At 45.8% G+C, this 15,440-nt stretch overlaps 1 protein-coding gene across 29 annotated transcripts in view; it reads right to left on the bottom strand.

The window, feature by feature from the left end:
* Positions 1 to 15,440, bottom strand: part of NRXN3 (neurexin 3) — a 1,375,103-nt gene that overhangs the window by 721,467 nt on the left and 638,196 nt on the right. For all 29 annotated transcript variants that reach the window (XR_006291425.1, XR_006291426.1, XR_006291424.1 and 26 more), the window contains 3 exons: positions 14,446 to 14,827; positions 13,891 to 14,081; positions 12,864 to 13,037 (listed from right to left, as the gene is read on the bottom strand). Coding sequence is in view for 22 of the 29 variants with exons in the window: in XM_043548139.1 (XP_043404074.1) it covers positions 12,864 to 13,037; positions 13,891 to 14,081; positions 14,446 to 14,827 (747 nt within the window). In the remaining 7 variants the exon portion in view is untranslated. The remainder of the gene's footprint in view (positions 1 to 12,863; positions 13,038 to 13,890; positions 14,082 to 14,445; positions 14,828 to 15,440) is intronic.

Here is a 15,440-nt window from a genome sequence, read left to right as displayed (position 1 = left end):
GTCATGGGTGGTAAGAAGGAACTTAGGAGGTTCGCGGCTGGCTCCGCCCTTCATATCAGCACGGGGCAGCAGAGGGGTACCTCTCTGATGCGTACCGCTGAGGGGGAAAAGTCTGACAACAGTGCACCGGGTGCACATGTACCTGAAGTGGAATGGACATGTGCACTCACTCGAACAAGAACTATGTAATAAGATCATCTTCTTATTCATCAATCAAGAAATCTGCCCCCGCTTCTCTTTGCATCTTACTTTACTAACAAAGGCCTATGTTTTGGACTCTGTTTAGAGCATGCAGGGCCAATACCATGCTGGGACAATCAGCAAGACTGGATTCTGCCACAGGCATCAGCTACATTAGGCCGTTTAATTCCAAACCAAGGCTCACTCCTACTGGGGATTAAGGAGGAGGCTGAAAGAACCAAGCTTAGTTTTTGAATCATATGTGAACTTAGAAAAAAAACAACAACAACATCTTTTTGATGTATAAATTAAGCCAATTTGGGGCTCGATCGTCTACCACCTCGTACTGTGTCACTCCTGTGCAAAGAGGGTGTAAAACACTTTCAGGTAACAATGGTGGCATTTTATACCCACTTTGCACAAGTGTAAACAATTACACAAGGCAGACACAATCGGGTCCTGTGCCTGGACTTACGCACAGCATAAATCAGGAATCCCACATAGCTGTGTTAGCCAAGCAGGCTGAAACCAAGCCCTAAAAACAGAGCCAGATTTTCAAAAAAGTGCTCAGTACCCACAACTGGCAGAGGATTTTTGTAACGAGTTCAGATTCCATTTGAGCACCTAACTAAAGAGCCAGGTTTTCAGAAGCGCTCAGCGCCCAGCAGCTCCTGTTCTCAAGGACTCAATCACCCTCATGCTGAGCAAACCTGGCCATGTATTTAGGCGCCTTAATGGGAGCTGAGTTCTCTAAACACCTGACCCCCATTGTGGGTGCTGAGTCTTACAGAAAATTCTGTTCTCTGCATGCGCTTGGCTGTGAAATTTAAAGGAGTAGGACAAGCTAAGCTGAATACCCCCTTTAACACAACTCACCCAAAGAAAACACATTCCACTCACAGTGACAAGAGAGATTTAGCAGTAATGCTGCCCCATGGAGAATGCCTTTATACCCACTTTATAGGTTTTATGCACAGACCCTAACACATACAGCCCTGCTCCTCCCGTGCTCAGCATTCCGAGAAGGTTTCGAGGAGATCACGCCCTGGGTGAGTGTGAACGGAAATGGCTGCACAACAAAAACTGAACTGCATAAAAGGGAATATGTCAGGTGGCAGGGGGGAATGTGGAGGGAGGGATGTTGGAAATGAATCACATTAATCAGACACAGAAGTTCAGAGCAAAATAAGGAGGAGGACGAAGAGAAAAGACTGAAAGTGCTGAGTGTGAACAACAAAAGTATAGTTAATTGGCTTCCTTCCACCCCACCCCAAATCAAAGCAGCCCAGAAACAGTGCCAGCAGATCTCATGACATTTTAGTGTTCATGAGTGTTCTGAGGTATCCAAACTCACAGAGAAAAGGTTGGTTTCCTGAAACTGAAAAACTACTTCATGCAGTCGAGATACCGTTTCCTGCTAAGCTTCAGCATGCCCAGTGTTCTGTATCTGAAAGGCAAATATCCCTATGGCAGGGTTTCACAAGGGAAGGCTTAAGGCCTCTCACTAATCCTGGGCCCAATATGGAGTGAGTCTTCATCACTGCTCAGAGCCCTTTAACACCTGGGCATTGAGGGTCACCCTCTGCATAATCTGATGCATTTTGGGATCTCTTCTGCCATAGAAATATGCTCAGAGCTCTCATCCGCTTCAACAGCAGTCACACACCCACCTGAACAGGTGAATGGAAGCTGTAGCCTGTACAGGTACAAGGAGCTATTGGCAAAATAACTAGAGGGCGACAGAGACTGAGGCCTAAGAAGCCACAAGGTATCTGATGTGGGAACATCAGCAGGAGTTTGCAAACCTGCCAGCTGCATTTCAGTGGAGGCCACAGAGCAGCTTTGCTCTGAAGCTACCTACACTTCCATGTATTCCTGAGGTCCCACTCTGCTCCACACATTTCCACATGTCCTCTTCCCTTCTCCACTTTTCATGCAAACACACTTCGGAGATCAGCTGCACAGAGTGCTGAAGGCTGGGGGTGGCATCTGACACCCTCTAATCTCAACCTCTAAAAGACCAAGCACTCCAACTGTACAAAGTGCCTGGTCCATCCCCAACTGGGGAGTGGAAGCCAAAGACCCCCATCTATTCTGGTCTCTAACTAGGAGGGTGTGAAAGGCGCTTTCTGTTCCTCTTCCCTCCACTCCACAATCAAAACCTGGGTTAAGTTAGCAGACAAGGCGTAGTTTTTTTGAAGTGATTGAACTGCTATGGACTGTGGCTTCAGGGTTCGCCACTACAGAGCTTTGATGTACATTCTCCATGGTTTCTTTTTAATTTTGAGACTCCTTCTCTTCTCTGAGTGAGACAGGGGATCCTGTGCATTCCTTTAGGGGTCTTCCACTTTTTCCTATCCTTTACTCATTCATTTATTGATGTACCATGATACAGTTACTCTGGCTCTTGCAAAAGGGAATTTGACAGCACTCTCTACTTCAGAGCCGAGCACTGTTACATCCTCACTGACCTGAGAAGTCACTGTTACTCCCTGCTGCTGCTTGTGGGGCTGATGTCCTCCCTTCTCCAGCGGTTTCAGATTTGCCTGCTCAGGGAGCTGAAGATCATAACTAGGGCCCTACCAAATTCACAGTCCATTTTGGTCAATTTCATGGTCAAAAATAATAAATTTCATTATTTCAGCTATTTAAATCTGAAATTTCACAGTGTTGTAATTGTAGGGATCCTGACCCAAAAAGGAGTTAGGGGGGTGGTGTGTGTGTCACAAGGTTATTGTAGGGGGGTTGCAGTACTGCTACCCTGCTAACCTTACTTCTGGGCTGCTGCTGGCAGCAGGGCTGTTTTCAGAGCTGGGCAGCCAGAGAGCGGCAGCTGCTGGCCTGGGTCCCAGCTCTGAAGGCAGCACCTTGCCAGCAGCAGCCCAGAAGTAAGCGTGGCATAGTATGGTATTGCCACGCTTACTTCTGCACTGCTGCTGGCAAGGTGCTGCCTTCAGAGCTGGGCACCTGGCCAACAGCTGTTGTTCTCCGGCCATCCAGCTCTGAAGGCAGCATAGAAGGGTGGCAATATTGCAACCCCCAGTCTGAGGAATGCTGGTCTCGCCCATGAAATCTGTATGGTATAAGGTAAAAGCATACAAAAGACCAGATTCCATGGTCCATGACATTTTTTCATGGCTGTGAATTTGGTAGGGCCCTAATCATAACTCAAAGCTTGTATGAGCAAAGAAAAATCTGTCTTTTTCCACCAGGCTCTTGAAAGCTCACCAAAGCTCAATGCACTCAGGAAGTCTTGCCTTAGTTCAGTATTCTCCAATACAATCACCTCTGTAAGCATTGCAAAAATTTTGAACCCTTTGTGACTTTTGTACAACAGTCATTCAAGACAAGGAACTTTCAGCACTGGAGAGCAGCTCTGGTCATAGTGGGATCAAAAGAGCTGCTATAGTTTAATAACCAGGATTTTCTCTTTTGCCACGGGTAAGCAGTATGTGTGTGTGTGTGTGTGCACTCATGTGTGTGTGTACCTTCAACCACACCCTCTCTTCTAGTTCCTTATAAGCATCCTTAAAAGATCATCCTTGCCCACACCTGTTATCTTCCAACCCACCTGTTATCCCTTCAGCTCTGAGCTCCTTGAATGGGCTACAAATATAGCCAGATGTCTCTTTTTGAACTACTTCCTGGATCCCATTCAAACCTGGTTTCCTCCCTCCCAACCCCACTGACATCATTCTCAACAAAGGACTCTAATGACCTCCTTTGGGCCAACTCTTGGTACCCCAACTCATCTTTAACCTCCTTTAACATTCTGTAGCTTTCAACACCATTGATTGCTCTCTCCTACTTAATAAACAGTAAGTAATAATATCAGATGTCAATGAGAGTTTCATGCACGGATAAACAGTAGGAAATGGTCCTAAATACTTTGTGATACTTATTGATGAACCATCCAATTCAAGGTTTCAAATAATCAAGTAAAAATGATCAGACTCAATCTGACATCCATAGTACTAATTGCTGCCAATATTTGCATGTTTGTTTAATTAATGTTTACAAAGTGCCATATACCACTAAGTGATTTTAATTGTTGCTAACAGAGAGTTTTCTAAATTGAAAGTCAAAAGACTTTTTTCCAAACTCGTTAAAATTAGAAATGTTTCTCTCTCTCTGTTTTTCAAAGTCTGCATCATTAAAATGGCCTTCACCATCTCTTCTCCTCCCTAAGTAGGGCTGAAATTACGAATCCAAGTTGGCCCTTCTGTCCTGTAAAATACTAATGGCCATCTGTATTTTACCAACCAGCTGTTAAGTGGTAGCTTTTCATCCTGAACAATCATTAACTATTTCAGGAAATCAACCCGCAAAATTTATGGATACTCACAGTCTGCGATGCAGTCAAACCTCTTGAGCCACTGAAAACACCCTCCTTGTTACCCTGAGTTCCTCCCCAAGCCCACCCTCACTCCCAGAGGGACTGAGAGTTAGCCCCCTTCCTGTTGTCTCAGAGGTGTGACTGCATCTAAATGGAAGGCACTAGAGGTTACACAAAAGGCATCTTTCAGTCCAAAATGGTAACGGGAACAAGAACCTTCTCTACCTTGCAGGTCAGCTTTGGTCAACTCAACTTTGTTAGCAAAAAAACAGAAAAAGCAAAAACAATAAACCAGAGGTTAGTAAAAAGGCAGATAAACCAGAACAACATCACTGAAAATAAACAAACAAAAGCAATTGGCGTAACCAACACAGCCTACAGGCATGGTTAACACACACAAGAGGGGCACTGCAAACAACACAGACACAGGGAGAGTAGGTGGAAGACAGGTAGCCACTGCTGCCTTAATCCATCACACTAGAATGCTGCCTGGTTTTGTATCAGACAACAAAGCACTGATGATAGGGGAAAACATATTTCACTCTCACACACACATACACACACAAAAACCAGAACAGAACAGCAGCATCCTATGATGTACTACCAGTTACACAAAGTACTCCCAACCCCCTGTGGTGTTTACTGATCATTTCAGCAGTCACCTTATCCCCCCCACTAAGAAATACTTAGAATCCATTAGAATAAAAAAATAATCTATTTGACGTTTAACATGTGAGCTAGGACTAGATTTATTGCCTTGGAACATCCAGATTCAGGCTGGAAAAGCAAAGCTGCTCCCCTTCCTCAGAGTGCAGCTCCCCATTGGCTTTTTGTCTAAAGTGAATGTAGGATAGGTGAACGATGCAGGATTGACAGTCCTGGTGACAGACATACTCTTCACCCCCTCAATAGGGCCTGGAACTGGGTGGGAAGTGACAGTGGAAGCTTCCTTCACATGCTGCCTCCTTCCCCGGGGCCTCACCCGGCTCTGGAAGAAACCCACACACACTTGAGAAAAGAGGGCAGTTCAGTCTCTGTGGCCCATTTACTTCTTGGCAGTTGCAGCAGTATACGTGACACAGAGAAAACCGTGATGTTACCAAGACAGAACTAGGACCAAGCTGCACGCAGATAAAGGAGCACAAAGAAAACCCACCAAACGTTGAACTGATGGATAAAGATGAGTTCTCCCCAGCTACAGGGAGCACCCCTGTTACGGAGAAGCCAAATCGATTTTTGATGTTTCCAGCTTTGGTTTTTAGTTTTCGCTTTGAGCATGGAAACAGGGGTGGGGATGGGGACAGGGAGCAGCTCCTGAATCCCAAATTACACATTTCTTTTAGCCCTCCCTGTGGCAAGACTATTTGATAAAACACTGGCCCTTGTCATGGGTGGATAAGAAGTATTCACTCACCTTTCTGGCTTATTGTTCTGAATAAGAGCTACTAAAGAGCTAGTACTGAATCTTGGCTGGTGTTATTTTTTTCCCCTTCCCCTTCTCCTTTTACATTTACTGCTCTATAAATCGGAATTGGCAATAGAAGCAAATGTGCATTTTCCTGTGGTTCCAATAAAGTTTAACATCTTGAACCTTTGCTATCATTTTACAAGCCACAGTCCATGAAAAGACTCGAGATGGCAATTACCTCCCCTTTCTAGCCACTCTCATTTTTCCCTCGTCAGAGCAGCTCCATTACACAGACCCATAACATTTCCAAAAGTCTCTCAAATGAAGAGGGACAGCTTAACTCATTTCTCCAGGCCTTTTCCCTTGCCACTTAGTCCAATAAACAGTCTTTTGTGTAGAACAAATGGGGACTCTCCTGCTGCCCAGCTCCTCATCTTCCTCCCACCTGGTCCAGCAGTGAAGCTCTCAGGGGGGGATTTGTGAAATTACTTTTCTCCGTGCCAACAGAATACAATGTTATATGGTACAGAGGTGTTGCCAAGCTGCATCACATTACAATTGCATCAACTAGACCCCCAACCCAACATGGCCAATCCCTGATGCTTTACAGAAAGGTGAAAAATGACCATACTTCACCTCATCAGGTATGAGATATTCAGGAGTGAAATCCTTTTTGACACCATCCAGTGATCAGTTTACAAGCATGAGATTTGATTAACTTCCCTCTTCCCCTGCTCACATGCTTCTCCATACGCCAAATGTACTGGTCATTCAATTATCCAGCCCCACTGTTTGATTCAAGTATTTCATGCAGCAGTGAATTCCAAAGGTTAACTATACATTGTGGTACGTAGCATAAAATTATGATTTGACTGCGGGATTTGGCAGAGATTAAGCTGGGCTAAGAGAGAAGGAAGTCCATCACAAGAGCAAAATATCTTGAGCAGCAGTATAGGAAACACTCAGTCTCTAGCCAAACAATAATTGCTTGCTCTTTTCTGTGATGTTTAGCAAAAGGAGCAAAGTGTGTGGTGGGGGAAACGGAGAAGCAGGAAAACACATGGCAAATGAACGAAGGCAATGAAAATGACTTCAGGACACATCAAACATACCAATTAATCATTAGGCTTAACGGCAAGGGTCACGCTCAGGGTGCTTTCCCAAATGAGAGCTTTGCTTATATTAGGGTCATTGTGGAAATCAGTGCACTGCAACTTGACTCTTATACACTCTGGGACAAATTCAGCCCTTGATTTCAATGATGTTACTCCATGGATAAAGTACTCAGCAAGAAGTTTCGGACCCATGTCAGCTCAAAAGGCAGCAAAGGGGAGAAAGCGCCCCCTTGCTCCAAGCCTCAGTCTGAGTTGAGGCTTTACTGGGTTATTCTGAAGGAGTGTTATCCTCATAGATCCCATACTTTTCTTCATTTTCACTCCATTCCCAATTTCACTTCTGCCATGTAGACTCCACAGTACAGAGACCCTTCCTCTGGAGCCTTATACCACTCCAAGTGTTTGCCTGATGCAGCTTGAGTAAAACAGGCCATTCCTATCTCTCAGAAAGGATACCATGCTCCCAGCCCACTGTCGGTGGTTGAGGAGCTCTAACCATGGAGATTCCTAGGTGGTGACATGCGGAATGTTTATTTCGTCCCCAAATTCCAACACTCTGCTCATCTCTAGTGCCTGCCGCTCAATGACCTCAAAGTGGTTTAAAAAGACAGAATTGCACTTCATACTTGTCTATTCACAAGGAGCGGATACCCACCCCAGTGCTGATGGGGACAATGAGGCCCACAGCAGACAGGGGGATTGTTCAAGTTCACACTGTGAGTTATTGGTAGAATCATAGAAATGAAGGGCTGGCTGGAAGGGACCTCAAGAGATGGTCTAGTCCATCCCTTCATGCTGAAGCAAGTATACCTAGACCACCCCAGCAGATGTTTGTCCAACCTGTTCTTGAAGACCTCTAGTGATGGATTCCACAAGCACCAGGGGGAATCTATTCCAGTAATTAACTATTCTTAGAGTTAAACAGTTTTTTCCTCATAGCTAACCTAAATCTTGCTACAGACAAAGCCAATTACTTTTTGTTCTGCATTCAGTGCCATGGAGAACAATTCACCATCCTCTTTATAACAGCCCTAAACATATTTGAAAAACATATCAAGTCCCCCCCCTAATCTTTTCTCAACATTAAATTTAACCAGTTTTTTAACCTTTCCCCATAGATCAGGTTTTCTAAACCTTTTGTCATTTTTATGCTCTCTTTTGGACTCTCCCCAGTTTGGCCACATCTGTCTTAAGAGTGGGGCACCAAACACTGGGCACAGTACTCCATCTCCACAGGCCTCACCAGTGGTGAGTAGAGCAAACCAGTTACTTTCCCTATCTTACATACAACACCCCTGTAAATACACCCCAATATGTTAGCCTTTTTTGCAACTGCATCATGTGGCTGGTATGTTCAATTTGTGACCCACTATAAGCCCTGTATTTCTTCTGCAGTACTGCTGCCTAACCTGTTATTCCCCATTTTGTATTTGAGTCTTCCTTCCTAAGTGTAGTAGTTTGCACTTGTCTTGTAGGCACTTATAGAGCTGAGCCCCCAAGCCCTTGTAATCAGCAACAGAGCAGTCCGGTTTGCCTTCCCCTTGTTTTTCTAAATCTGATGAACCCGTACAAAAGCTTTTGTGGCTCACAGTGCTAATTTGCTGGCCCAACAACTCCAATTTGTGCCAAGATAATTTCTACTATAGCTGATGTCCTAGTCAATATTTTGTGACTTTGCGGTCTATGTTGTAGGTCCTCCAGCAAACATTAAAGATAAAGATGAGACTTGCCTAGATCACTTGGGCTATAGCCATTCCTTATCAAGTGACACACAGTATGATGTTACTCTCACACGGGTTGTGTGTTAAACATCAGCCAGAGACAGATTCCTCACAACAGAGTGCAGAAAAGCTATTAGCTTGGCTAAATACCTTCCAGGAAAACAGGAGCTGCCAGCCTAGCACTGACCAGAGCTTTATGAGATCAGAGAACAGCTGTCAATTGATCTTGTGTAAACAACAACAGACTAGACTCAGTCTTCGGCAAAAGGGCACAGAAAACAGAAGCTTTAGCTTCACAGGCCTATTTGCAGTTTCAGTTATGCCTTGGTTCTTGTTTCACAGAGAAGCATCCATCTTGAGGTTGAAATGTACCTATGCTTGGCCACGTGTGAAGCTCTCTTGGGACATTTCACAAGAGCAGAGTCTGCCAGCAAAAAGGGGATTGAACCAGGGACCTCTAGAGACGAGATCATTAATCACTTCAGCTTGAGCTAAAGAGTGAGGCTCTGCAGCTGGGGCAGAAACAGACCCATATCTTTTGTGAGTTGGGCACTGAGGGGGACATGTAACACAAAGTGACCAGCGGGTTACATTTGCTCTGCTACCCTGGTCAAATTCCAGCTTGTGTAATTTCTTTCTGCCTACCAAACTCCTCCCTGTAATGTCAATTAGATACATAGTTCTTCTTACTTTCAGGTCTGTGGCATAGCATTTCTATACACTATTCAAGACCTGCCACCTTCTATCCCAGAGGTGGCTGCATATCAGAATGCTTTAGGAACCCTCAGGTGCTAGAGAAATAATCCATTACCCTCCTATAAATTGCATTTACCTCGAACTATCCTAAAGCACCTTACAATACCCCTGGTGAGGTAGATAAGGGACTTATTCTCCACTGAAATGCAGACACCTGTGGGATAGAACATGGTACCTGTTTATCATTGCATAATACTGTTACGCAATGATTTAGCACAGGATGTTAAGGAGAATCATGTATCCAAAGAAGTGACTTTCTGAAGTCACACAGGGAATCAGTGGCAGAGCCAGTATAATAAACCACACTCCTTCCCTGTCACATTCCCCATGGGAATAAAATTCCTATTTAGTGGTGATATGGGACAGGCCCCTAAACAATCAATATAGGTGGTAAATATAAAGGCTGATCCCATATAGAGAGTGAACCTACAGCTTCAGGGAAGATGCTGGTCACCTATAATTTCAGGGGTGGTGAAGATGTGAAATAAGAAGGGTGGGGAGAGGTTACGTCACTGGAAACACAACTGGGCAGAAACCCTGCTCACTCTGGGCTCCGAAGATCCGAGTCTAGACACAGAGGACTGGATTCTCCTATGTGCCCAGCATCAACATAAATCTGCTCCCAATGAAATCAATGATCAAACTCTTGTAGAGCTCAGTGGAAGCAGTTAAGTCAATGCTGAGCACTTTTGAAAATCCACCCAAAGAGTCTGCACTCTGTCTCCTCTCTGTTTTGGGACAGATCCTTCTCGAATGGAATTGATCAGAGGGACACATCACTTACCCACCCTCACTCCCCAAAATCAAAAACACTGCACAAGAGATTAGCTCAAATATGTGTTTATTCCAAATGATTTTATATGCTCAAAATGGTGGCATGGAGCCCAACAGCTGTCTGGGCCCTCAGCCTTTCAGGGTGGGGTGACACTGCACCCGGAGCCACTACATAAACAGATTGTTCAATCAGCACCAGACATACACTGCAGAAAGTGTAGCACTGAGAGGAAGGGCAGGTGAGATATGACCACTATTCAGGGAGGCCACAAGAAGAGTTGGCGCATACTCTCAAGTCTTGGCTACAGCACATCACTGTCCTGGAGGGTGCTGGGACATTTGTCCTAAGGCAGGAAAACCAGACTTGTGTTTCCTCACTCCTTTGGGACCTTTGTTGTTTCTATCCCAGGGCATGCTGGCAGGGTGTTCAGCAACTGCCCATGAGGATGAGGTAAGCGTTACCTCAAAAGATCACGTTCCTGCAATGACAGGATGAAGGCACTGGTGGCTCTTCTCACTTCCTTCTTCTGGGGTTTGATTTTCCTTTGATGCAGCTCAGAGAAGGATGCCTGCTAGTGTCACTAAGGGTGACTCGATCCCCGCATTCAGGCAACACCAGCGTTGGAACACTAGTAGGGACAGTGCTAGGGCTTATGTTATAGGAATGGCTGGCGAGCTGAAAATAGATGCTGTAGCAGAAAGGAGGGATGGGGAGATGTACTGGCAGCTACAGCCCTGGCAGGACACAGCTGCCCTGGGCACCAGTAGTAGGAAAGGTGACCACTCATTTGGATCCAAGCTCTATTGGCCAGTGTAATGGCTCTTTTCCTGGGGGAGGGTAAACAGTTCATGTCACTTGAGTAACTCCTATTTGCTGAGCCAGGAGCAGAGATCACTGGCTCTGAAGAGAGCTTTAGCCAGCCGCCCTCAATCAGGAGGATGGGCTGGCCTAAAGCAGGGGCCTAGGAGAGCTACTAGCCATCCCACACACAAAACTGCACAAGCTACATATTTTAAAAATACACTTAACAGAAACCCCCAATTTGGAAGAAAGGTTTTCTGGGCAATGAGATGACAGCTGGGCAGAATCCAAAGGGGGCATTTTTATGAAGGCAAAGGGAATTTTCCTGAGCCCTGAAAGCAATACTGTATGAGAGCGAGAGAGACAGTATTCCCACTTTTGGCGCCCTGGCTACAGGCCTAATAGGCACAGCTACAAGGCACAGCTAAAAGCATGCTGGGGAGGACGGAAGACCAGGCTACGGCAATTGTGTATCACACACCCTTGCTATGAAAAGAGGGTTTATATCAAGGGCCTTCTTCTCTCAACCCAGGACACAAATAACTCCCACCAGTTATTGAAGAATTTACTTTTACCCAGCAACAGAAGGACTGGGATCAAACACTCCCTGCAAACCAGAACACCCAACTGATGAGCTGTAGGGAAAGGTTTGGTTTCAAGTGGAGCTGCTGCTTTAAGGCTTCACAGTTCTTGAAGGCTTGGAGGAGATGACACTCCACCGGAATTTCCAAAACTGCCTAGCAACAACCCTGGTGGGAAGGAAGGGCATTTCAAGGAGATGGAGGGACCCAAATGGCCAATTGTTAGCTTGGTGGGGAACGTAATATACCAGCTGGCGTGCATGCATGTGCATAGAAGGATCTTATTCTACATGTGGGCCACCTAGCAGTTAGGGTCCACACGCATTAGAGTCCTCTATAGGATTGCACATCTTTTGTGTCAGCGTGTGAGATTAGTTTTCCCCAGTAGTGAATGTCGGCCTACAAAGAGACATATGCCATAGCACTACTGACAAGCCAACAAAAATTATCATGTAACTCAGGTGGTACAGGCCTATGCTTTGGGAGTAGTAGTTGTATTTGTTCACATACCACATCCATGTGCTTGAGCTAGCGGTCTTAAAGTCACTCTTTTTATTTTTGGCTGCTGGAAGTCTGGCCTGGATAAGAAGTCACTCATTTAAGGTGCTAGAAATCACTTTAGTGAAAGCACCTTCAGCCATTCTCCAACTCTTCCACTGTGAGGCCCACTTCATAAAAGGAATGCTCTCTTTGACCTGTCCTCACCTCCGCAAGCCCTCATCCCCTTTTCCCTGCCACTACTTGGTCTTCAAAATGTTTAGTTTTGTGGAGTCCCAAAAAGGGCCCTGTGGACAACTGGTGGCCTACAGAGCACAGCTGAGAACCTCGACTCCAGAGCGAGGCTAGACACTCTAAATATTCTTAGTGTCAATAAGTGGCTCTGTAGGAAAAGCACATGAGGAGCTTGCTACCAACACCAAGCCCAACATCTTTCCATTGCTGGAGACACAATATCCTAGGGGAATATAACTACATGAAAGAGCCATTGGCAACCACTGATCACCCCCACTCAGACACTACACAGTCAGGAGATTACAAACATGGCAATTACATGCTGGTGGCAGTGAAGGACATCACAATGAAAGCAAACCAATGAGATGGCCTGTAAAGTTGGTGAGCGGCGGAGCAGGGGGCAGTGAAGAGATAAGGGGAGCTGCCCGAGAGGGGAATGCCTCTAAAGTGAGTTGTACCTTCACATCCACGCTCAATTTGCCCACTGCGGTGGAGAGCGTCATTGATTAGATCAGGCAGGCGCCCATTCAAGTCCACTGATGCTAGGCAGCCCTGAAACCCATCACGTGAAGCCACTAGCTTCGGGACGTTGCTGTACATGCCTTGAGCCAGGCCAGCAATGTAGAGATCACCTGGAGATAAACAGGGTAAAAAGACAAAAGCAAAAGGAAGTAAAATAAATGTATCTTCCACAGTTGCCTTTACCTTATATTCATTAAATGAATTGCACTGCCAGTGAAAAAAGGGTAGCCAGAGCTGTGTATGGTGTGATCCGGAACCCAGCTTGGCTAACCCACCTCAGTGTACATGCAGCATCCACTGCTGTTCCTGTCATGGACCCTCACACAAGCCTGCCAACATATCCAGAACCTGACCTGAAGCATCACCTGTCACTCCTGTCCTGGGCCCTCACACAGCTCTGTAAATGAGCATCAACTTCAACCAGCTGCACCACTTATTGTGTAAGGGGACAAAAATCTAACAATTCCATCAGTGCCCTTTGATCCTGACCACCTGCCCTTCCCACCCTAATTTTACAAATTTTACACATTTTACAAATGTGCTTCCATATTGACCGATACCACCCTATCATCAATCCTGTGCTCCCCCATAAACAGCAGTTCTCAGTCCTGACTGTCTATGCATCCTGCCACTCTAGTTCTGTCAATGCTGTACCTGATCTAGAATAACAGATTAATGCAGGAGAGGCCTGTCCTAATCAAAGAATAATAATTGTGTCTAAGGAGTAATTCTACGGTGTGAGTATGCTTGAAAAACAATCTCTGAAGGAGCAAGATCAGCAAAGTATGGTGCTTAGAGAACTTGCCAATAGAGCAAATGCAGAATGAAATTCAAAGAACCCCACAACACATCCCAGACCTTCCATTACTTGTGCATGGTTATGCAGCTTCTCCTTGGCTACTGCTCTCTCCCCCCACACCTCCTGCAGGCCCAAAGGGGCACTGGCATGCTTCTGAGATTTACCTTTAAGGTCAAGGTTTTTGGCACCATTGATAACCTGAGTAACAACCCTGGTATCCACTTTTAAGCTGTGGGTGTTACTGTTGTCTCGGGTGATGACCACGTTGTGCCACTGGTTGTCATTGAGAGGCCGATCGCTGTTGCCCTTGATGACGTTAGGACCATTCCCAAGGTCAAACACGTAGTGTATGTACCTGCGAACAACACACGTGTCAGCTCAGATCATCTGGAGACTCCAGAGCTACTGTTGGTCTTACTCTAAGCACAGCTAATAGACTCTTAGGCAAAATTTGGTGAAAGCTTTATGACATAGGATCACAGTATCTAGATATGAGAAAGACGTATCACATCAGAGACTCCACCCCAGCATGAATGAGTGGCAGTCAGGAATAGAACCCCAGAGTCCCAGTCTTTTGCTTAACCACAACACCATATGCCTCATTAAAAAAGAACAGAAATTGACTAGCCAGAGGACTTTCTCTCTTTGTATAAACATTTTAAAGGGTATCCACAGCTTAGCCGAACGCCCTCAGGGACCACAGCACAAAGCTCACTCACCCCTTGACCAGCTCGACTGCGATGAAATCGCTGCCATCACCGCTGTTGAAGAGGATGAAGCCGTCAGCTGAGGTGGTCTTGAACTGGAAGAATAGGTGCATGGAGGTGTAGGCCTGCAAGGTGGCCAGACTCAGGTAGCTGCTCTTGGTCTTAAAGGTGACCGGGTCAGCGATGATGTTGCGGAGGCCGAAGCGTGCTTTCAGCTCACAGTAGTCAATGTCACCATTCTTGCACAGGTCAATGTAGAGCAGCCCATTAAACATGAGACTCTGGAGGTGGCCAATGAAGCTAGAGGGGATGACGGAGATGTACCGCTTCTCTGTCATGATCCCCGTTTCAATGTTGTGGAACTCCAAGCGGGTGTGGTCGCCAACCATTGTACCTGAATGCCGCAAACAAGAGGAAAGATTTAGAACACCCAGCATGCTAGGGGATTGGTAAACAGGCTAAAGAGCAATTCACCTTCAGGTTTCCATATCGGTAAGGATAAAGTAATCATCTAATAGGCAGCCTGTGTATGAAATGAGTTGGGGGGTACAGTCCAATTCCTAGCAGACAAGTTTCCACACTACAAAAGCCACCAGCACTCCTGTGGGCACTCTGAAAAGTGGAGGACCAAGTGGGTTGTGGACAGTGAACTCACTGCTCCTTCCCTAAGGGTAGGTCTCTGCTGGCCTGGGTTGCTAATACTTTCTGTCCTTCCATAATGACCCAACGAACCTCATCATCACATCCCTGCTTGGCACAGAGCCTACAAAACTGCACTGAATCTACTTCATTATCTCAGAGACCCCATTCTACAGAAACAGGGCAGACATGCTTATATGAGCCAGATGTGCCAGGGTACCACATTCACTGAAACAAGCGGAGACCTTATCACTCCACCACAGAGAGAGATGGGAGCCAGCAGATGCACAGAGCTGATCCATAGAGAGGACGAAAGGGGGAATGTTGGAAGAAGGTGGTAATTAGGAAAGGAGCAAGAGTGAGATTTC

Source organism: Chelonia mydas, chromosome 6 (assembly GCF_015237465.2).
Source record: "Chelonia mydas isolate rCheMyd1 chromosome 6, rCheMyd1.pri.v2, whole genome shotgun sequence".
Classification (NCBI taxonomy): Eukaryota; Metazoa; Chordata; order Testudines; family Cheloniidae; genus Chelonia; species Chelonia mydas.
This window is presented reverse-complemented; position numbering and strand designations above follow the sequence as displayed.